This window comes from Piliocolobus tephrosceles, chromosome 3 (assembly GCF_002776525.5).
Source record: "Piliocolobus tephrosceles isolate RC106 chromosome 3, ASM277652v3, whole genome shotgun sequence".
NCBI classification, from domain to species: Eukaryota; Metazoa; Chordata; class Mammalia; order Primates; family Cercopithecidae; genus Piliocolobus; species Piliocolobus tephrosceles.
In genome coordinates this window covers 177,899,136-177,923,386 of record NC_045436.1, presented here as the reverse complement: position 1 = coordinate 177,923,386, position 24,251 = coordinate 177,899,136, and the positions used below count along the sequence as shown (strand labels likewise).

Below are 24,251 nucleotides of genomic sequence, written 5' to 3'. Positions count from 1 at the left end.
TTTTGTATTTTTAGTAGAGATGGGGGTTTGCCATGTTGGCCAGGCTGGTCTTGAACTCCTGATCTCAAGTGATCTGCCTGCCTCGGCCTCCCAAAGTGCTAGGATTACAGACGTGAGTCACCGCGCTCAGCCCCCAGCAGACTTTTTAAATGCAGACATTGGCAAGCACATTCTAAATTTGATGTAAAAAATTGAAAGGTTGTGGATCACAATCTTGAAGAAGAGAAAAATTGGAAGTTTCATACAACCTGTAACAAAGTTTACTACAAAGCTACAATAATCAGACAGTAAGGCTGAAGTTTAGAGAGACAGGTCAATGGAACAGAAGAGTCCAGAAGTACATCTTCACGTATGTGGAAAAAGATAGCATGGCAGTTCACTATAGAGAGGATGATCTTTCTTTTTTTTTTTTTTTTGGTTTTGTGAGCCGGCGTTTTGCTCTTTGCCCCACCCGGAGGGCAGTGGCCAGATCTCAGCTCACTGCAAGCTCCGCCTCCCGGGTTTACTCCATTCTCCTGCCTCAGCCTCCGGAGTAGCTGGGACTACAGGCGCCCGCCACCTCCCCCGGCTAGTTTTTTGTATTTTTAGTAGAGACGGGGTTTCACCGTGTTAGCCAGGATGGTCTCGATCTCCTGCCTCGTGATCCGCCCGTCTCGGCCTCCCAAAGTGCTGGGATTACAGGCTTGAGCCACCGCGCCCGGCCAAGAGGATGATCTTCTTTCAATGGACAATATTGGACTGGTTAGCTATCTGTAAGAAAAAAAACAAACAGGAAACACACACACCACACACCACACACACACACTCTGTCTGTATGTAGTATGAAGTCTATATTTTACTACCCAAGAAGATTAATTCAAAGTGGTCCATAGACCTACGCATGAAAAGTAAAACAATAAAGCTACTAGTAGAAAACAGACTTTTTTCATGATCTTGGGACATGGTAAATATTTCTTAAGCAGGACACAATACACTATTTACATGAATATACTATTCAGAGAGGGTTGTGCATTGGACATGAAATAATCATTGTTCATCAAAAGGCACCAATAAAAGAGACAGAAGGCAAATTACAGGCTGAGAGATGTTCAATACCTATACCGCAAAGAACTTTTATGCACATTATAAAAACTATAAAACAATACGAAAAATAACTCAATTAAAAATGGGCAAAAACTTGAAAGAATATTTCAAGAGCAGGATAATTAAATGACTAACAAATATGTGAAAAGGTGTTCTACCTCATTGATCATCAGGGAACCAGAGTAAAATTATAACTAGATATAAATTCTCATCCACTAGAAGTGACTAAAAAAAAACAGACAATAGTAAATGTTGGCTAGCATGTGGAGGAGTGAGTACTGTCATTCTGATAGGACTTTAAAATGGTATAGCCACCTTGATAAGTGGTTTGGTAGTTTCTTAAAAAGTCTAAAAAAAGGATCCCTATGGACTCTGTAGTTCTACTCCTAAGTATCTACCTAAGAGAAATGAAAACATGTATCTACATAAAGATTTGTACATGAATGCTTATGGCAGCATTTAATAGTCAACAAGTGGGAAAAGTCCAAATGTCCTCAGTTGGTGAATGGATAAATGTGGCATGTCTGTATAACACAATGTGAGTCAACAATGAGATGGTATGAAATATTGATTTATGCTACAATATCTATAACATTTCTGAACCTCATAAACGTTATGCTAAATGATAGAAGTTAGACACAAAAGACCTCATATTGTATGCTTGCATTTATATGAAATCTCCAGAATAGCCAAATCTATAGAGACAGAGAGTAGGTTAGTGACTGACAGGGACTAGTTGGAATGGAGATTAGCTGTAAATGAGCATGAGGGATCTTACTGGGTGAGGAAGGTTCTGAAACAGATTATAATGATGGCTCCACAACTTGGAAGACTTACTAAAAATCGATGAAGTTCATGCTATATAAATTAAACTCTAAAATGTTTAAAACAAGAAAAATTGGAAATTTAAATAGGATTGATTAAAGTTTAACAGTGGATCTTGTATTTGCATTTAAAAAGAGCATATTTATAAGAGGAAGAAAAGCATACAACGAGACAACACTGCTCAGGCACCAGGATGGCTAAATTAAAAAGCTAACGGTGCCGAGAAATGGCAAGGACATGGAGCAGCCTCGCCCCTGGTAGCGTCTCATACACTTAAGCGCTCTAAAGCGAAACAGAGACATCTGTTAACTCAGAATTTCATATCCAGCAAAAAATATTCTTTTACAATAAGAGTGAAATAAAGACCTTTTAGGTAAAAGGAAGCTAAGATTATTTGTCACCAGAGGCTGCACCACCAAAAATGCTAAAGGAGGTTCTGCAGGTGAAGAGAAACAATGCCAGATGGGAATTTAGTTCTCTTGGAAGGGAATAAAGAACAGAAGAAATGGGTAAAGGAGAGTCAATGTCTGAGATGATCTGTTTTTCTCAATTTATTTTAAACACAAGTGACTGTTTAAAGAAAAACAATCACATTGTATTGTGGGGTTTATGACATATGCAGAAGTAAAATGCATTAAAAAATCTAGAAAGGATGGGGTGGGGTGGTTGGTGGTAAATGGATCTGTACTCTTGCACAGTCCTTCAATCTTGTCTGAGGGGGTGCGTGACGCTATGAATTCAAGGAGGCTGTGACAAATCAAGGTTTAAAAAGGCAGCAAAAGGAGGCACAGCTAAAAAGCAAAGAGTGGAAATAAAATGAGAGACTAAAGAAATCTGTTTGCACTAAAAGAAGGTAGCAAAGAAGGACCAAAGCAGGGAAAAAAAACAGATGGGACAAATGGAGAAGGGACAGCAAAATGGTGGAATTAAACAAGTCATATCAGTAGTTACATCAAATGTAAATGGACTAAACCAGTTAAAATGCAGAAGTTGTCAGAGTGGATACAAAAGTCACACTTTTTTTTTTTTTTTTTTTTTTTTTTCGCATTTTTAGTAGAGACGGGGTTTCACCGTGTTAGCCAGGATGGTCTCGATCTCCTGACCTCGTGATCCGCCCGTCTCGGCCTCCCAAAGTGCTGGGATTACAGGCTTGAGCCACCGCGCCCAGCCCACAAGTCACACTTTTAAATATAAAGACCCGCTTTCCCTAAAGGAAAATGATAGAAAATATGCTCTGTGAGCAATAGATGAAGCAATAAGATGGATAAAGGTGTGTTTAGTCAATGGGATATTACACAGCAATGGGAAAAAATGGATTTCCAAAACAGGCAAGAGAATGAATGAATTTCCTATATGTGGTGTCATAAACAAACCAAACAAGATGAGCACAAAAGCTACATACTGCATGATTTTACTCACATGAAGTTTAAGAAGGGTAAAAACTAATCTAAGGTGCTAGAATAACAGTGTGGATGACCTCCGGGTGTGGGGTTGATCAGGAAGCGGCAGGAGCCAGCCTTCTCGAGCATCAGGAATTCCTTCCTTCCTTCCTTCCTTCCTTCTTTCCTTCTTTCCTTCCTTCCTTCCTTCCTTCTTCCTTTCCTTTCCCTTTCTCTCTTTCTTTTTTTCTTTCTTTCTTTCTTTTCTTTCTTTCTCTTTCTTTCTTCTTTCTCTCTCTCTCTCCTTCCTTCCTTCCTTCTTTCCTCCCTTCCTTCTTCCTTTCCCCTTTCTCTTTCTTTTTCTTTCTTTCTTTCTTTCTCTCTCTCTTTCTTTTATTCTTTCTTTCTCTCTTTCTTTATGTCTTTCTTTCTTTTTCCTTTCTTTCTTTCTCTCTCTCTCTCTCCCCCCTTCCTTCCTTCCTTCCTTCCTTCCTTCCTTCCTTCCTTCCTTCCTTCGTTCCTTCAGGTGAAGTTTCGCTCTTGTTGCTCAGGCTGGAGTGCAATGGTGTGATATCGATTCACTGCAACCTCCTCCACCTCCTGGATTCAAGCGATTCTCCTGCCTCAGCCTCACGAGTAGCTGGGATTACAGGTGCCTGCAACTACATCTGGCTAATTTTTTTTTTTTTTTTTTTTTTTTTTTTGTATTTTTAGTAGAGACGGGGCTTCACCATGTTGGCCAGGCTGGTCTCGAACTCCTGACCTTAGGTGATCCGCCTGACTTGGCATCCCAAAGTGCTGGGATTACAGGTGTGAGCCATCACATGAGACGAGGAATGTTTCTTTTTTGACCTGGGTGGTAGTTGCGTAAAGTGTGTTCAGGCAGACGTGGATTTGCACAGCACCTTGTTAAATGAGACTCATGCATATCAGAACCATGTTCTTGAACTCCAAACTCCACACTACACTTTTGTTATCTCTGATTCAATTCATAGTCACAGCTTTTCTGTTCCACAATGTAAGTGAGCCATAAAGGGCATTGCATTTTAATTATTCTTTCCTATTCCACAGAGAGAACTTTCACTACCTTTGAAATACTCAAAGCCAGACAAAAACCTAACATCCTGGTCTTGAGTGATTTTGATAAAGGGAATCAAATTCTCCAAGCTGCCTAAGCAAGCATGGGCCTGGCTTTTCCCATGGAATGATTGATTCACACCATTTGTCAAATGAGGATGAGAATGAACACTTCTTATTGCATTTATTGTTGCAAAATGGGGCAGCTTCCCCCGTCCTATGGAGTTCTGCAAAGGTGGTATAGAAATAGGTTGAGCATCCCTAAGCCAAAGGCCCGAATGCTCCAAAATCTGAAACTTTGTGAGTGCCAACGTGAAGCCACAAGTGGAAAATTGCACACCCAACCTCCTGTGACAGATCGCATTCAAAATGCAACTGTGTACAACGCAGTGTATTCAGCATACCCAAGGGGAAAAAAGATCCCCCTAGCCCCCTTCAGCTGTGATAGAGCTTCCATCCACACCCAGACTCTCCCACGCAAGCATGCTTACATGTTACCCCGAGCACATTATCTTTTCCACTATGTCAATGGTATGTGTGAATAAGTGTAAGAAATGATTGCTTATTGGTAGCGTCTAAATTCAGAGTCAGAACTGGGCGAGATGGCTCATGACTGTAATCCCAATACTTCAGGTGGGAGGATTGCTTGAGGCTGAGAGTTCGAGACCATCCTGGGCAGTGAGGCCTTGCCTCTACAAAAAATTTAAAAATTAGCTGGACCTGGTGGCATACCCCTGTAGTCCCAGCTACTCAGGAGGCCCAGGTGGGAGGATTGTTTGAAGCCAGCAGATTGAGGCTGCTGTGAGCTATGATCATGCCCCTGCACTCCAGCCTGGGTGACAGAGAAAGAGTCTGTCTTGAATAAATAAATAAATTCACTATCAGGAATGATGGTGATGCCAGACAACCCCAGACTGTCCACTTGGGTGGCTAAAACAGTGAGACTTTTGCTTTCTGATGTTTCAGTGTACACAGACTTTTGTTTCGTGTACAAAATTATTAAAAATATTGTATAAAATTACCTTTCAGCTATATATATAAGTGTATGTGAAACACAAATGGATTTCATGTTTAGACTTGGGTCCCATCCTCAAGATATCTCATTATGTATGTGCAAATATTCTAAAATCCAAAAATCCTCAAATCCTCAAAAATCCAAAAATCCTCAAATGTGCAAATATTCTAAAATCCAAAAATCCTCAAACACTTCTGGTCCCAAACATTTCAGATAAGGGATATTCAATCCATACTCCCATTTTACAGGGTAAAAGTTGAATGGGAATTTTATACTCAGCCTCAGGCTGATCCTCTTTAAAAACTTGATTCTGAATGATACAGGATTAAAAGCAATGTCCAATGAGATCTGAAAATGAATTTGTTATAATGATAATAACAAATATTATTCTACCCCCAGTTTCCTCAACAGAGTATTTGATGGACAGATGGCATGCAGGCTTTTAGAAAAATGGAGAGTGAAGCTATAGCCTGGGAAATAGTCTTTAAACAATGTGGCACAGGGTTAACATTCTCAGTGTATAAAAAGTTTGTCAAGTTTACAAGAGGAACAATAATTTATAATTAGTGAAACCATGGGAACACACAGTTCACAAAAAAGAAAAGCAATGCCTATTAAACATAAAAATGAGTTTAACCTCACCAGTCACGAAATGCAAATTAAAACAGCAGGATGCTATCATTTCCAATCAAATTAGCCAGGATTTTTTTTTTCAAGGTGGGGTATAATTCAAGTGTCAAAAGAGAAGACAGCAGTTGCCTTTGGCAGGTTGTTCTCAGGCCCAGGGCCTTTCCACAGGCACTCCTGGGTCCTTGGCCGGGAGTGCTCTGCCCCCGATCTTTGCACATCTGGTTCTTTCCCACTGAGTAGCTCCCACCTCGGTGTCCCTTGTGCAGGGAGGCCTGCCTGAGCATCATCTAGACCAGCCCTGAGTCACTCAATTACATGCCACCTTTTCCCATCCTTGCCACAGCACTTCTCATCTGACATTTTTATCTGTCTCTCTTTGATGATTTCTTGTGTGTTTCCCCTACTAGGATCCAAGTTCTGTCAGGACAGGGCCTGAGTCTGTCTTGTACACTGTGAAAGCCCAGAGCCTGTGCAGTGTGGTGCATAGCAGATGCCCCCGCCTCTGTGCAAACAACAGCTTTAAGCACACTCCTGCCCTTTAGCGTGCTAACTCCACTTCCAGGAGTCTACCGAAGGAAATGCGCAAAAGCATGCACAAAATCTTACATACACATCAGATGGTGCTGTGTGTGTTCTGCCAGGGGTCTATTGCATCTGCATTTGCTGCCTCGAGTTTCTGAGTCAGGACAATGACTCAGGCATTTATGACAAGCTATAGAGACTTGGGAAAGTGAACACAGAAGATTAAAAAACGGGATGTATGGCTGCAAACAGGACTCTGTCTTGCAGAAGTAGAATGAGGGATCCTGACATCACGGGGGCTTTCCATTTCCTTCTCTGTTCTTTGTTGTATTTTTAATTTTCCTTCCTTTCTTCTTTCTTTCCTTTCTTCTTTCCTCCCTTTCTTTCTCTCGCTGTCTCTCCCCTTCCTTGCTTCCCTCCCTCCCTCCCTTCCGTCCTTTCTCCCTTTCCTTCCCTTTTATCTTTTCTCCTTCTTTCTTTTCTTTCCTGCTACTTTTATTTCCCTCCCTCCCTTCCTTCTTTCTTTCCTTCCCTTCTTCCTTCCTTTGCTATTTCTTTCTTTTCTTTCATTTCCCTCTTTCTTTTCTTTCCCTTCCTCCCTCCCCCACTCCCCCTTCCTTCCACTTTCCTTCTTTCCTTCCTTCCTTCCTTCCCCTCTCCCTCCTCTCCCTCTTCCTTTTTATATTTCTTCTATCTTTTTTCTTTTTTGACAGGGTCTTGCTTTGTTGCCTAGGCTGGAGTGCAGTGGTGCAGTCACAGCTCACTGCAGCCTCTACTTTCTGGGCTCAAGCAATCCTCCCACTTCAGCCTCCTGAATAGCCAGGACCACCTATGCTCAGCTAATTTTTTGTATTTTTTGCAGAGACAAGGTTTCTTCATGTTGCCCAGGCTGGTCTTGAACTCCTGAGCTTAAGCAAACTTCCCGCCTCTGCCTCCCAAAGTGCTGGGATTACAGGTGTGAGCCACTGCGTCTGGCTGTATTTTTCATTTTCTGTAATGGATCCGCATTCCTTTCCCAGTAAGAGTTGTATTTTTCATTTTCTATAATGGATCTGCATTCCTTTCCTAATAAGAGTCAAAACTTTAGTTTTAAAAGAGTGCCGCTGTTGGGAACTAGTTGACAAGGTAGGAAGAATCAAGGCCAGCTTAAGGCCTTGGACCTGAGGATCTCAACTAGGAAAAGAGGGGCCGATGGGCCAGCCTAGGCTGGGTGCCTGCAGCTCCTGAGACCCCAGGGGCCCCGGAGGTTGGTTGGTTTGTTTACTCCCAGGACTATCTGCTGAGCCCTCTCACTGGGGCGGGGCTGTTTTCTCAGCACAATTCCTCCTGTCGGTTGGGTAGGAGTGGCTCATTTCTGGCCTTCTCAGTGGTCCTTTTGCATCTAGCTTGAGGCAGCTGGGAGATAAAGGAGAGTGTTTTCTTTCTTTTTTGCCAGAAAATTACGGAAGAGAGTCTATATATTTTCCGGGCACTCCATTTGGTGAGCACCTGCTCTGAGCTAGACCCGGGGGCTAGCACAGATTGTTTGAGATTTTATTTTATGCTTTTATAAAACCATAATGGTTGTTTTTAAAACTCATGAACTGAGAGTGGCATGTGTTCGATGTATGTTCCCTATATAGATGCCTGCTGGGCTAGCCTCTCAGGGGGCCATCTGCAGGGAGCTTGCAGTCTATAGGGGTGACAGGTGACACCCCCTTCCATGTGATCTCAGCTTGGGAGGTGAAGGGCAGGACATCTGGGGACTGCCCGGCCCAGCCAGGGCAGCAGAAAAGAGGGAAGATGCAGCCTTCCTGTGCAGGTGGGACTCTGGAGCCCTGGGCACAGGTTGGCCAGACACATCGTGCAGTGGCGGGCAGAGGCACCAAGCCAGGACTTGTCCCCCACCAACTCCCACCACCTGCAAACCTGGCTCCTTTGAGGAAAGTGACCTCTTCCCAAGTAAGCATCATTCCTCTCTGGAGACAGGATACTTTTCAGGGCATGGCAGCCACACGTCCCTGTACAGGTGGACATCATTCATTGTACTACGGGCGGTGTCTGGTTCAGGACCCTGAACTTTAAGAGACTGCTGACCTTTATGAGGCGACAGCTTTGCGTAAGAATTCGAGTGATAGTTTCTGAAGCTCTCTTTTTGGGACATCTCGTTGGGTTGGTTATCAGCCTTGGAAGAGACACATGATCTGGACTTGCTGCCGATTGCTGCACATTAATAGTAAACAATTAGTTGAATGGGAGCTGGACACTGTTTATAGTCATCCACGGCGATGAAATTTGCTGTCAGTCAGAATGGCCCAGGAACACATAGAGCCCTGGGCAGGACAGTTCCCCCTCAGTTGCATATTCATTTACTGAGTTATAGAGAAAAATAAGACATGGTTCCAGGCAGCAAAGAGCTTACAATTAACAGGAGTGTGAGCAGGTCAGTTCAGCAATAGGACCATGCAAGCCAAAGAGGCAGCAGCAAAGAAGAGGATGTGGTCACTCCTGTGGGTAGATGCAGGAGTCATTTCACAGAGGAAATGAGGTCTGAGCTGGGTTTTGAAGGATGCATAGGAGTTTGTTAGTTGATCCTACGCAGAGGCAGAAACACTGGCAAAGGTTTGGAAGTAATAGGGCCATGATGTGATCATTTTAACCATATCTCTAAAATAGCCATGATGATATCTGATACTTGAATTCCCAGTAAAATACAAAATGAAAATATAATGGAATCCTGTTGTCAAGTACTGGAGACTTTGTTTTCTTACTTTTAATAGAAGTTTTAAAAGTGTGAAGTATTTCTGGCAAAAGATATAAATGAGAACATAAACAAACACCTTGTGCCCGCCACACAGTAGATGAAGTGTCACAGGTAGAATCGAGGCCCCTGCACCTGAATCTGGGGGAATGGCTCCCAGGAATGCGTTTCTGATTCCATCTCCTGTGCATGTGATGATGACTGACATAGTGGGTCTGAACGAACGCTGAAAAGGTTTTCCATTCTCTGCCTTCTGATGACTTGGGGTCAAGGACCCTCTTAGAAGGGGCCATGCTTCCCTGCAGACCTCACCATGGTGTGCACTGAGAGCTTCAGTGACAGAATAACGACAAAGGGTATTTTGCTTATATTCTATCTTTTCCTCCTATAGGCTTTCATAGCTGGGCAGCACAAACAATGTTCTCTCAATGGCTTAAAACCCACCTCTGCCAAGCCCCGTGCGTTCCCAGAGGAGCAGGAAGGGGGTGTGGCCATGGGGAGGGGAGCCTGCCGCTGCAGGGGGTGGTGCTCTGGTTTCCTCTTGGGCGTCAGTATACAAGTCCGTTGGCAGGAAATGGTTCTTCGCCCAGTGTCTCATTTTGTAGCACAGGAAGGAGATCTAGGGAAAGTGAATGGCTTCAGAGAGCAGAAGTGCCTGTACCCACACTGGTCCCCTCTCACTGACGGGACAGGGCTCCTCTGCTTGCAGGTTGTGGGCTGGCCAGGATTCCACCACACCTGGAATGTGCTCTCAGGTGAGGATGGCTGGGAGGGAGGGGGCAGGACACCAGTGAAAGGCACTGAGAGTATTGCTGGGGAAGAAGGGAGCTCTCTCTTTTCTTTTCCTTGCCTTTTAAAAAGTCCTGATGATTTGAGGATATATTCATTTATTCCCCACCCTCAACATCAGAAAAACTCTGAGATTCCAAAGGTTCTTAGAAACTAAGAGCCTCCTGGGGAGATAGTGAGTGTCCCAGCATGGGGAGGGTGTAAGCTGGGGCTGGGGGCCCTTTGTGGGAGGTGAGATGCTGGAAGAGATTTTGGGACTGGAGGCAGGTGACGAGACACCCTTTTAAAGTCCTCATCCAGCTATAGCCTGGGTCCCACAGTTAGTGACAAACCACTAGTTCATGCCTTAACCCCATACTGTGCCAAGAATGGCAGAAGAGCTGTGTCAGTTTAAAATTTCTAATTTATAGACAGTGCAAGCACACCAATACTGAGTCCTCAGGAACAGTCTCCAGCCCCTTTTCTCTATCACATGTGTTCATGGGTATGTGTTCAGGGGGGAGTCATCACATGGTGGGAAGAGAAGCCTTTGGAGAGAGGCTGCCCCGGGTGATTCTGGGTTTCCCGTTTGTTTGCCATGTGACCCTGGGACAGGTGGTTACTGTCTCCAAGCCTGTAGCACTTCACCTATAAAATAGGGGTATTCCCATATCTGCCGAGAGTTAGAATTAAACAAGCAAGTGAGCTAAAGCATCTAGCAGCTTATAGTTTCTGTAATAGGATACCTGTAAAATATGTTCCTCTGTTATAGGAAAAATGTATATGTAAGAGAAGTAAAATGGGGGAAAAATCCCTGTGTATTTGCACAAGAGACAGTTTGAGCTTAATTTAAAATGTGCCAGGGATCTAGTATCATAAAGGCTCTGTTTCCATTTCAATGCCAAACAAAAATCTCCCCCATTCAGGTATCTCATTGTGTGGATGGTTTTCACCCAAAATGGCCCACTTAGGAGAAGGAGTGAAAAGATCAAATGTCCATTTCTCCTATTCACCCACACCCTGTCTGATAAATATCACTCCTTAAGCAAACCTGTTGCCCATGGCAACATATTCAGGAGATGGGCTGCCAGTTTCATTTCTTTGTCAGCTGGATTGGATTAGAAATGCAAGAAAGCTTTTAGACTTTTGTCTACACATTAGGATGCCTCGTAGTAAAAGTCAAGAAGAAAAGATGGTTATGGTCAACACGGGGCAGTGACACTCTAGTTTGAGGTGGTTATGGTCAATCTGGGGCGGCAATGCTCTAGTTTAAGGCAGTTATGGTCAACATGGGGCAGTGATGCTCTAGTTTAAGGCAGTCTCAGTCAACATGGTGCAGTGACGCTCTAGTTTGAGGCGGTCATGGTCAACATGGGGCAGTGATGCTCTTGTTTAAGGTAGTTATGGTCAACATGAGGTTTTGACACTCTAAGGTGATCTTGGCCAACATGGGGCAGTGACGCTCTTGTTTAAGGTGATTATGGTCAATCTGGGGTGGTGATGCTCTAGTTTAAGGCAGTTATGGTCAACATGGGGCAGTGATGCTCTAGTTTAAGTTGGTTATGGTTAACATGGGGCAGTGACGCTCTAGTTTAAGGTGGTCATAGTCAACATGGGGCAGTGACGCTCTAGTTTAAGGTGGTTATGGTCAACATGGGGCAGTGACTCTCTAGTTTAAGGTGGTTATGGTCAACATTGGATGATGACACTCTAGTTTAAGGCGATCATGGTCAATGTGGGGCGGTGACACTCTAGTTTAAGGTGGTTATGGTCAACATGGGGCGGTGAAGCTCTAGTTTAAGGTGATTATGGTCAACATGGGGTTTTGACACTCTAAGGCAGTCATGGTCAACGTGGGGGAGTGACACTCTAGTTTAAGGTGGTTATGGTCAACCTGAGGTGGCGATGCTCTAGTTTAAGGTAGTTATGCTCAACATGGGGCAGTGACACTTTTAAGGCAGTCATGGTCAACATGGGGCAGTGACACTCTAAGGGAGTCATGGTCAACATGGGGCAGTGACACTCTAGTTTAAGGCGGTTATGGTCAACATGGGGCGGTGACACTCTAGTTTAAGGCAGTCATGGTCAACATGGGGCGGTGACACTCTAGTTTAAGACGGTCATGGTCAACATGGGGCGGTGACACTCTAGTTTAAGGGAGTCATGGTCAACATGGGGCGGTGACGCTCTAGTTTAAGGCGGTCATGGTCAACATGGGGCGGTGACACTCTAGTTTAAGGCGGTCATGGTCAACATGGGGTGGTGATGCTCTAGTTTAAGGCGGTTATGGTCAACATGGGGTTTTGACACTCTAAGGCGATCATGGTCAATGTGGGCCAGTGACGCTCTTCTTTAAGGTGATTATGGTCAATCTGGGGCAATGATGCTCTAGTTTAAGGCAGTCATGGTCAACATGGGGCAGTGACGCTCTAGTTTAAAGTGGTTATGGTCAATCTGAGGTGGCAATGCTCTAGTTTAAGGCAGTTATGGTCAACATGGGGCAGTGATGCTCTAGTTTAAGGTGGTTATGGTCAACATGGGGTGGTGACGCTCTAGTTTAAGGTGGTCATAGTCAACATGGGGTGGTGACGCTCTAGTTTAAGGCAGTTATGGTCAACATGGGGTGGTGACGCTCTAGTTTAAGGTGCTTATGGTCAACATGGGGCGGTGATGCTCTAGTTTGAGGTGGTTATGGTCAATCTGAGGTGGTGATGCTCTAGTTTAAGGCAGTTATGGTCAATGTGGGGCAGTGATGCTCTAGTTTAAGGTGGTTATGGTCAACATGGGGTTTTGACACTCTAAGGCAGTCACAGTCAATGTGGGGCAGTGACGCTCTAGTTTAAGGTGGTTATGGTCAACATGGGATGGTGATGCTCAAGTTTAAGGTGATCATGGTCAACGTGGGACAGTGATGTTCTAGTTTAAGGTGATCCTGGAACCCATACTGTGTGGCCTGTGGCTTCTGAGAAACCCTGGTGTGGTGCTCTGTTAGTTTCCTGGGGGCAGCTCTAACGGGTGTCCTCTTCTTTTAAGGATGCCAGTCAGTGGGTTTAGGGTCCACCTTAACTTGGTATGACCTCATCTTAATGGGCATCTTCATTTCATCTGCAAAGGCCCTATTTCCAAATAAGGTCACATTCTGATTTTCGGGGTAGACGTAACATTTTGGGGGACATTCGCCCCACTAACTAATTACCACACCCTTGGAGGCTTACAACAATGACATTTATTTTCTCTTCAGTTCTGGAGTCCAGAAGTCCCAAATCAAGGTATCGGCTGGGCTATGCTCCCTTGGAAGGCTCTAGGGTGAAAGTGTTTTCTGGCCTCTTACAGCTTCTGGTGTGGCTGGAAGTCCTTGGCATTTCTTGACTTGCAGTTGCACCACTTCAGTCTCTGCCTGCACATGGCCTTCTAACCTGCATGTCTGCATCTTGTCCTCTTCTTCTTCTTCCTCTTTTTTTTTTTTGAAACAGAGTCTCACTCTGTCACTCAGGCTGGAGTGCAGTGGCGTGACCTCAGTTCACTGCAACCTCCGCCTCCCAGGTTCAAGCAATTCTCCTGCCTCAGCCTCCCAAGTAGCTGGGATTACAGGCATGTACCACCACACCTGGCTAATTATTGTATTTTTAGTAGAAATGGGGTTTCACCATGTTGGCCAGATTGGTCTCAGACTCCTGACCCCAGGTGATTCACCTGCCTTGGCCTCCCAAACTGCTGGGATTACAGGTGTCCTCTTCTTTTAAGGATGCCAGTCAGTGGGTTTAGGGTCCACCCTAACCTGGTATGACCTCATCTTAATGTGCATCTTCATTTCATCTGCAAAGGCCCTATTTCCAAATAAGGTCACATTCTGATTTTCGGGATAGACGTGACATTTTGGGGGACATTATTCACCTCACTACAGGTACCAAGAATGAGAATGGATGTTGGGATAGTGGCATCTGCTTCAGTCTTTGAGTCCCCCAAACTTTGCAATGAAGTGGAGCTCACCAAATCAGTCATGGGTCGGTGGGCTTGTTTTCACTGAGATACGTTTCCTGGTGTACTTGACTGCCAAGAAACAACCGGACTCTGTTCCTTCGGGGCAGAGGGGACAGTGAGGGCTTGGAGAGGACAATCTGCATTTGAGTCATGGTTCTGCTGCTAACTGGAGTGTTAGCGCTGGGCCTCAAGTTTGCGTGTAACTTGGGGTAAATGATGTCCACTTTGAGGATCTTCTAAAGACTCAGAGAGTGTCTTTTAAGTATAAAATAGTACCTAGCTCATGCTAGCATTGAGAGGAGTGATAGCCAACATCAAGTTTGTCATTCTTTCGTGAACTCTGTTGATTGCGATTCTTTTGGTCGCAAGTGACAGAAATTCCATATCAAACCAGCTTAGGCCATGGAAGTCTATTGGCTCTCCCAACTGAAGTCACGGGATTTGCTGTAGGAGCGGCTCCAGGTGCACTAATGATGTCATCCAGGATCCTGGGGTTCTCGCGCTCTGCTCTGCCTCCCGCTGTGTCATTCCCAGGCTGTGGGCTCTCATGCTGTGTTGGGGGATTGCCACCACTATGCCAGGTCCTGTGTTCTTACACCACACCGCCCAGAGTCCCTTTCTCAGCTCCTAAAGAAAAACAGGAGGATCCTGGCGCTGCCCTCTTCTGGCCATTGGTGCTGGTTGGGTTGTGCATCCATCCTGAAGCAATTACTGTTGGGGCCGGGACATTTGGGTGGCATAAGCCAATCAGGGACTGCCCTGGGAACTTACAGTAGTGTTAGTTCCACCCCTTTCCTACTGCACATGCTGAGACTGGGTGTGTGGGAGAAGGGGAGATGGATGCGGGAAGGAAGCTGAGGGATGTTCCATACGGTCAGGTGAGCAGTTCCAGGAAGCTCAGGATTTCATCCGGGTCCCAAGGGCAGTGAGGTAGGATCATTAAGAGCTCAGCTTGTGATCCAGGAGTGAAGTCAGTGAACTGTGAGTGTGCCTGCATCTTGCTACATGAGCTTGCCAGTGTCTTAACCTCTGGGGCCTCAGGACTCTCATGCTGGCTCTGGAATGTGTTCTGCATTGGCCGGCTGGCCATTTCTAGATGCCATCTCTGCTGTTTGAGAATATTTTCTAGGAAACTTTCTTGTGGTGGCTGGGGCAGAAGCCCTCTGTCTCACTTACTAGGACAAGGGGGAATTGGTGCTCTTCCAGGTGGAGAATTTGGGATCCTGGAGATGTCTTGCTCACGATGGTGCTGCCTTTTGTGGGGAGCTGGTGGAAGGCAGTGGTGGGGGCTTCACTGCAAAGCTGACACTGAGGGGCAGATGAGAACCCTCTCTTACCCGTGATGGTCAGCCTGTTGACTTGCAACACCCTCAGCTGCCCCTACCAATTTCCCTCACTTTGATGTTGTTATTGTTGTTTTTCCCCCGCATAGCACAAATCACTCTGAATCACTACCATGTGTGCTTATTTATTATGTTTATTGTCTACTCCCCCCTCCTGCAGAATAGAAGCTCCCGGGGCAGGGAGTCTGATCTCTTTTGCTTACTAATGTTTCTCAGCACCCACTGAGAGTGCGTAGCTCAGTATGTGTTGAGTTAATGAAAGCGTGCTTGAGCGAATTAAATGAATAAACTCCTTCTGCATAATGATTTTTGCTTTGGGGTTGGCATCTACATCGGCAGTGGCGTTTTCAGCATGTTTAAAGATTCCTCCTGTGGAAACTCCTACCCATTTGGAAATGGCAATACTCGGGATTTGGGATTTGGCCCAAGCAGGTAGATGCTGGTGGACCATCACCAGGGGGAGCAGTGGGCACATTCAGCGGCTGCTTAGGAGAAACTGCATGGGGCACCCATTGCAGGGGCCAGGAGATCATCCTGGCTGATGGAAACAGCCTTTTGTCTTCCAAAGAAGGTGCTTCAGGGAGCTCTTAAGTACAAATTAGTACCTAGCTCCCAACCAGCACATAAGAGAGAAGTGATACCCCTGGCAAGTTTGTTGTTCTTTCCTGAACTCTATGTTGATTAGGATTATTTTGGTTGCAAGTGACGGAAATTCCACATCAGAACTGTAGCACTGTGGTACTTGGCTGGAAAACCTGTCAGTCTGGAATCTAGGGGTACCATTTCCTTTCTTCTCTCATTGCTATGTTATTTTTTCAGTTTTTAGTGGTCTTCTTTTAAAATAAAATAGCCTCGTGTTACCTAGGGGCTAGAAGAGATTAAGAGTGGCAGCGAACACTGATGGCAGGCTTGCGATATGCCAGGCACTGTGCCAGGTTCTTCCCATGGTTGCTCTAAAGCTCCTCAACAGTTAGACAGAGTTGGTTCTAAAGTCTTCTTATTGTCCACATTTTACAGAGACAGAAGTTGAGTCAGAGAGGTGGCCCAACCTGCCCATGGTCATATGGTAAGGGTTGGGGGGTGGGTGGGATTTTAGCTGGCTTCTCTCTGCTATCAGAACAGGGCCCTTCACCTAAATTCTCTGCTATGGCAGTCTGTGTCTGAAATCAAGGTATGTGATTTAGAAGTAAGAGCTTTGGATTGTAATCCACTGAAATGTAACCTGCTACATGAGCGGGCTGAGCAGGAGGGGCCTTTGCATCTGTTTCCTTGCAGTTGCTGCAACAAATACTCTCAAACTTCATGGCTTAACATGACAGAAATGTGTTCTCATACAGTTCTGGAGGCCAGGAGATTGAAATCAAGGTGTCTGCATGCCCACACTTCCCCCTAAGGCTGTGGAAGAGGATCCTTCCCAGCCTCTTCCTGATGCTGGTGTTGCTAGCTGACCTTGAGTTCCTTGGCTTGAGGCCACGTCCCTCCAGCCTCTGCCTCCATCTTCACACGGCCTTCCCCTCTGTGTCTATCTTCTCTTCTGATAAAGACACCAGTCATAAGGGCCCACCCTGCTCCAGGATGACCTCATCTTAATTAATTGCACCTGTGGTTACCCTCTTTCCAAATAAGGTTCCGTTCTGAAGTTCCGGGAAGGCCATGGGTCTTGGGGTGCTGCTATCTAACCAGGACAGTGCCCTCACTGGAGCATCCAGAAAAAGCCAGAATGGATGACCTGGGGCTGACACTTCCTCTGCATACCTTTTTTGGTGTGGTTTCTGCACTGTCACCCGGCCCACTGTGTTGAGCCTGTGTCCCTTCTGACACTCCCCCGTAGGAAGGCTGGACAAGACAGGGCTGGGGGTGAACTGAAGATTAAGTTCAGGTTTGTACGTGGGAAAGCTGTGGTCCCTCCGAGATCCAAGCAGAGGTGTTAAGCAGCCAGCTGGTTCTGTGATTGTGGAACTCAGAGAGAAGTCAGGGCTGAGGCATGTGTTTAAGATCTGCTGCATCCGTGGGCTTGATACCATTGGGAAGGACCTGGCTGCCTTGGAGAGGATACAGAGTGAGAAGAGGACTGAGCCTTGGAAACGCCAGGCTTCAATGACAGCCAGAGCAAGATACCCTATAAAGAATATAGAAACTGGGAAGTGGGCTTGGGGAGAAGGAACAGGAGGTCGTGAGTCAGGGAGTGAGTGACGGAGTCAGGGCGGGAGGACAGAATGTTTTCTGCTGGGTTTGGTGGCCAGGAGAGCACTGGTGACCTTGGCAGGAGCTGTCTGGTGGTGAGGGTTGGGGAGCTGTGGCCAGGCGGGAGAGGGTCAATGACTGAGAGGGAGACATGGGCCTGGAGACGGAGAGAGAAGCCAACTCTGCCAAGAAGCTGAGCTGCAGAGGCGTGGCTGGGGGCCAGCAGTGTTTTATTTTATTTCATTAACATAAGAGAGACAGGAGCATACATTGATGTCAGTATGCGTGTCAGGTTGAATATATATGTGCCTTAACCCCTAGCTCTGTCTCCTCTGTCTTGGGGCAGTGACAGGGAACAAGCCCTGGGCTGTGGGCTATGCTTGCTCTGCATCTGGAGTTTACTGAATTCAGTTGACTCAGGCCCTAGACACTGCTTTGACCTTTCCCTGAGCTGAAGGCCCCAAGCAGGAGAGAGATTTCCTTGGTCACGAGCCCCTAGGGCTGACTGCTTATTCTTTCTCCTTTTCAGATGGATGAGATCAAAGGGAAAGACCGTGTGATTCTGGCCTTGGAGAAGGAACTTGGCGTGCAGGCTGGGCAGACCCAGAAGCTGCTTCTGCAGAAAGAGGCTTTGGATGAGCAGCTGGTTCAGGTCAAGGAGGCCGAGCGACACCACAGTAGCCCAAAGAGAGAGCTCCCACCAGGGATTGGGGACATGGTGGAGCTCATGGGCGTCCAGGTGAGGGGCAGCAGCTTGTGCCAGCCTCAGGCTGGTCCCCCATCCATTTACGGGGCATTCTTCTGGTCAGCCACAGAGGACACTGAGGCAGCATGTATTCATTCATTCATTCACTCTTTCACTCAGTATTGGAGGGGATGTTATAAATTCCTGGATAAATTCCTGTTATAAATTATAAAGTGCTGGACACTGTGTGAGGTGCCGGTGCATGGTGGCCTTTGTAAGAGAGACAGGGTGGGAGGGGCCTGACCACAAGGTCCCCAGGGAGCCACGGAAAGGTTTGAAGTCTCAGTGGCCTTCTAGGTGGAGTCTTCGCAGGTGTGCAGTGGGCTTGCGTGTTCCCCACCTTGCCGTATGGCGTGTGGGCCCCTGAATAAGGATCTCACCCATTATGTCATGTGAATTTTCTAAGAAGCCTCCACACAACTTCTTCAAAGTACATTTACGTCTTGACTTTTTTTTTTTTTTTTTTTTTTTTTTAGGATCAACATATGGACGAGCGAGATGTGAGGCGATTTCAACTAAAAATTGCTGAACTGAATTCAGTGATACGGAAGCTGGAAGACAGAAATACGCTGTTGGCAGATGAGAGGAATGAACTGGTAAGCAGCCCTGAGAGACAGGCGGTGCCTTGCAGGGTGCAAAGAAGGGGCCCTGAGTCCCCGAAACATGCCCTGCACAGAAAGTTAATGCAGAGGCCTTCTGGTTCTCTGAACTTAACTTCTTACTTCTTTTTGATTAAAAATCTAACACATGCTCATTGAAGAAATCTCTTACTGCCATTTGTTTTTGCAGGAACTTATCTTGAGCAAACAACTGGAGAAGTTCCATGAGAAGCGTGGAGAGGATGTTCATTGCAGTATTGTTTATATTAACAACCCAAACCAAACCAAATCAAAAATTAAAAAACCAAAAAACCTGATTGTTCAATACTGAAGCATGGGGCATAGTGATTATGGAATGTTTATACAGTGAATTCTAGACTATCATTAAGATTGATGATTGATGATGGAAACCCTATTTAACTGACATGAAAATGTGTTCGTAGTAAATTAAATGAAAAATGTAGTTTACAGAACAATAATACATTGTCATCATTTTGAATATTAGAAGTTATTCTTGTTTTTTTTTCTTTTTTCTTTTTTTGAGACAAAGTTTTGCTTTTGTCTCCCAGGCTGGAGTGCAATGGCATGATCTTGGCTGACTGTAACCTCCACTTCCTGGGTTCAAGTGATTCTCCTGCCTCAGCCTCCCGAGTAGCTGGGATTACAGGCATGCGCCACCGTGCCTGGCGAATTTTGTACTTTTAGTAGAGATGGGGTTTCTCCATGTTGGCCAGGCTGGTCTTGAATTCCTGACCTCAGGTGATCTGCCCACCTCAGCCTCCCAAAGTGCTGGGATTACAGGTGTGAGCCACCACACCTGGCTAGAAGTTATTCTTTTAGGTGGTGTAATTATGGGTAATTTTAATTTGTGCTTATCTATTTACTTTTTTGCATAAAATGTTATATACTTGTAAACTAAAACTTATACATTACTTTTACAAATAATGAACATGGACTTCTGGTTGAAAAAGAAATCTCCAGTAAAAATAGCAATTTCATGAACGTGTTTACATTTTCTGGATAGCAGTAAAACTAATTTTTATGTAATGGCAGTTGATACATCAACTTCTTGACAGATGCCTCATAATTTTTATGTTTATTCTAATTTCTATTATGAAGGGAAGTATGTCAGAAGAATATTTGAAAAAAATGAGTGGTGAACAGTGTCAATAAGTGTCACCTCTCCACAACTCTAACAGGATCAAAATAAATTCACTTCCTTCCAGTATTTTTAAAGGTTTTTTTTTTTTTTTGCTTTAATCAGACTGTACATCGAATATTATGTCTCCACTCTTCATTTAAATATTTATAAGCTCATAAATACTCATGAGCTGCATAATAGTTTACTGAGTGGATTAGGAAAAAACATAGGCTTCTGGAAACATGTCAGATCAGACTGAAGTAGTTAAAAGTAGAAACTGATAAGTTTGCCAATGCTTCAATCTTTTTTTTTGAGGTGGAGTATTGCTCTGTTGCCCAGGTTTGAGTGCAGTGACGTGATCTCAGCTCACTACAACCTCCACCTCCCAGGTTTAAGCTATTCTCCTGCCTCAGCCTCCCGAGTAGCTGGGATTACAGGCACTTGCCACCATGCCTGGCTAATTTTTATATTTTTAGTAGAGATGGGGTTTCGCCATGTTGGCCAGGCTGGTCCTAAACTCCTGACCTCAAGTGATCAGCCTGCCTCAGCCTCCCAAAGTGTTGGGATTACAGGCGTGAGCCACCATGCCTGGCCTCAATCTTAAAATCATGAGGTAACTACTGCTAGTTTGGGGTGGTTCTTACATGTTTTTAATGTTTAATAAATGCCTTGAAACCCACCAAGAGACTTTTTGTTTTATTTTATGGTTATGAATTAGGTTTTTTCCCCTGCTGTGTATTGTTCTACAACTTGCTTTTTTCACTTCATGGATCAATTACAGCACTCCCCATCAGCGCTTAGAGATCTGTCTTTGTCTTTTTACCATGGCTTGGTAGTCCATTGTGTGGATATACCATGGTCTGTTGAACTCTCTTCTCAGTGGTGGATGTTTAGGCTGTTGCTGCTTTCTGGATTTCTGTGAGGTGCCACATGCCTCTAATCTCAGCACTTTGGGAAGCCAACGTGGGCAGATTCCTTGAGCTCAGGAGTTTGAGCCCAGCCTGGGCAACATGGCAAAACCCTGTCTCTAAAAATACAAAAAAATTAGCTGGGCGCAGTGGTGCACACCTGTAGTTCCAGCTCCTTGGGAGGCTGAGGTGGGAGATCACTTGAGCCCAGGACGTCAAGGTTGCAGGGAGCTGAAATCATGCCACGGCACTCCAGCCTGGGTGACAAAGTGAGACCCTTTGTCAAAATAACCCATGTCATTTTACCTACCTTCTGTTTAAAAAAAAATGCCATGTAGAAGATCCATATGGGTCTTTACTGACTTTAAATAAAGGTTCAAGTCAGTAAAGACACATATGTATCTTCTACGTGGTATTTTGGGGGGTGGGCTGGGTTTCTAGAAGTAGAATGCATGGGTCTCATGGTACATTTTATATTTCAACCTATACCATCAGAATATTTTACCTTAACAGTTACAGCCTAGGGAGTAAACGCAGGGGTCTAGAGTCAGTCCTTGTGTTTGATTCTTGGTGAACTCAAACCACCAATCTTTGCAAAAGTGCAAAGCATTCTTGGCACTTTCTTTGTGAAGGTGGGCCCATTGCCTCCTCTCTTTGGGCTCAGGTTCTTTGTCTATAACATGGGGCTGGGGAAGGTGCCCCCTTCACATGTGGTGGCTGTGCCTGTAGTTGTCATAATATTGACAGATATTTAAGTTGTTTCTAATTCTTTCCATGAAAATAACACTGGGGAGTCTCCCACTCTGCATTTAATTCTCACCATGTGCCTAGGAGACAGGAGCTGCCATGATTCTCATTTGACAGATGAGGAAACTGAGGCTGAGAACTTGCCCATTGTCATGCAACTAGCAAACAAATGTGTCATCCAGGACACTGGCCTCAGAAGGGGTCCTAACCGGGTTGAGTGTCTGCTCACCTTGGTGCTGTGACCTCGGCTGTCTGTTGTCACGTTGTCTGAGCCTCTGTGCCTGTTTCCAACCACAGCTGAAACGCTCACGAGAGACCGAGGTTCAGCTGAAGCCCCTGGTGGAGAAAAACAAACGGATGAACAAGAAGAATGAGGATTTGTTGCAGAGTATCCAGAGGATGGAGGAGAAAATCAAGAACCTCACGCGGGAAAACGTGGAAATGGTGAGCTGTGGGCCCCTTGGGGCCAGCCCTGGCACTCCCAACTCTGTCTGGGATTCTCCAGCCCTGAACCTCCCAGTTCACATGTTCTGGGCCCCACCTGCCACCCACCTCCCCACGAAGCACCAGAAGCAGCGTCAGTCACAGATATCTCTCCCTTCTCTCCACCTGTCTCACATTCACTGTGCCGTGGGTGTTTGTGCCCTGAGGGAGTCAGACAGCTGTGTCCTTAAACACATCCTCCATTCTCTCTGAGCCTCTGTTTCTTCATGCATAAATGGGAATGAAAATATCAACAATGGTGGATCATCAAGCGGATGAAATGACAGCATGTAAAGACCTCATAGGCAACGGGCCCAGAGAACACCCAGCATGTGAAAGCCATTACGATGATCGCTGGCGATGCTTTGCAGAGGGGTTTCTCCTCCAGCTAGGATGCCTGGTGTTTATAGTTGGGGCGGTGTCTTGTAGTTGACAGTTTACAGAATGCTTTCAGGTTCATTGTTCAGAGTAGTGTCAACCCCCATTTTACAGCTGGGAAGACAGAGGCTCTGATAGCACACACGCTCTGCTGTCCGCACTGTAGCAGGTGCAGGGGTGTGTGTGTGTGTGTGTGTGTGTGTGTGTGTGTGTGTGTGTGTAATTGCTGTTGTGTGGCGTCTTCTCCTTCCCCTGCCTTCCCCTCCCAGCTCTCTAGGCTCATTTCAGATGTCATCTTCCACCCCCAGGCCCTGCCCATCCCTTCCTGTCAGCAGTGTGCATGGTCAGCCCCACTTTGGGTTTGGCTTTGGTCTTCCCTGTCCCCTCTTCCAGCACAGGACAAGATGGCCACGTATTAGTCCATTTTCACACTGCTGATAAAGACATACCTGAGACTGGGTAATTTACAAAGAAAAAGAGGTTTAATGGACTCACAGTTCCACGTGGCTGGGGAGGCCTCACAATCATGGTGGAAGGCTGTAGGCACATCTTACGTGGTGGCAGACAAGAGAAATTGAGAGCCAAGTAAAGGGGGAAACCCCGTATAAAAACATCAGAGACTTATTCACTACCTATTCATGGGGTGGGGGAACCGCCCCCGTGACTCAGTTATCTCCCACTGGGCCCCTCCCACAACACGTGGGAATTATGGGAGCTGCAATTCATGATGAGATTTGGGTGGGGACACAGCCAAATCATATCAGGCCGTCATCTCTTTAATCCTCCCATCCATCCTTCTGTCCCTGCACCCCTGAGCTCCACTCCAGCGCTGCCCCTCGCAGACATTGTTGGCCGCTAACCCTGCGGTGGTCTGTCTCCCTGTGGCTGCAGAAAGAAAAGCTGTCAGCACAGGCCTCTCTGAAGCGGCACACCTCCCTGAATGACCTCAGCCTGACGAGGGATGAGCAGGAGATCGAGTTCCTGAGGCTGCAGGTGCTGGAGCAACAGCACGTCATTGACGACCTCTCACTGGTACATCTAGCACAGCTGGCGCGGCTGCCCCTGGTGGGGGTGGCACTGGTGACATGGGTGTCAGGAACAGGCGTTGGGGCTCAGGGTGATGCTGCCGAGCTGGGTCAGGGTCAGGCAGTGCTGACTTTGGGAGTCACCAAGCTCACCTGGTGTGCACACTCCTGCTTCATTCTGCCATCAAGCAGCCTTGGCTTAAATGAGATCACTGGAACCTGGAGACAGTTTCCATGGCTACCCTTTTCTCACATCTTCTCCCTGGCTTGCTGTGGTTAAGAAGCAGTATCAGTTTTAAGGATGTCTTTTGGCCTTTAGAGACTTGGCATGATCTGTTCCAGAGAAGACTTTTTGTTTGTTTGGTTGGTTTTTAGCTTAGCAGTTGCAGACTGTGAGTTTGGGCCCACAAACTTGAACCTTATAATCAGACCAGCATGTTGCTAAGGCTGCCTGTGTGAGTTTCGGATGTGCATGTGGGGCATGCATCTATCAAAGGGGGTTGAGCATGTCCTAAGCAGGTGGGGAATTACATCCAGAGAATTCCACAGCTCTCTGTGATAGGAGCTTAGGCAACAGACAGAGAACACCTACAGGGAGCTTTAGTTGGCTCTTAGAAGCAGAATGCGTTCTGGTCACCGAAGAGGGTGTGTGATGGTTCCATGCACTGGTCTTCAAAG

The 24,251-nt window shown here is 45.9% G+C and overlaps 1 protein-coding gene across 2 annotated transcripts in view; it reads left to right on the top strand.

The window, feature by feature from the left end:
* Window positions 1-24,251, top strand: part of JAKMIP1 (janus kinase and microtubule interacting protein 1) — a 183,546-nt gene that overhangs the window by 96,240 nt on the left and 63,055 nt on the right. For both annotated transcript variants that reach the window (XM_023206885.1, XM_023206884.1), the window contains 4 exons: window positions 18,077-18,286; window positions 18,769-18,888; window positions 21,985-22,131; window positions 23,440-23,580. In XM_023206885.1, coding sequence (XP_023062653.1) covers window positions 18,077-18,286; window positions 18,769-18,888; window positions 21,985-22,131; window positions 23,440-23,580 — 618 coding nt within the window. The remainder of the gene's footprint in view (window positions 1-18,076; window positions 18,287-18,768; window positions 18,889-21,984; window positions 22,132-23,439; window positions 23,581-24,251) is intronic.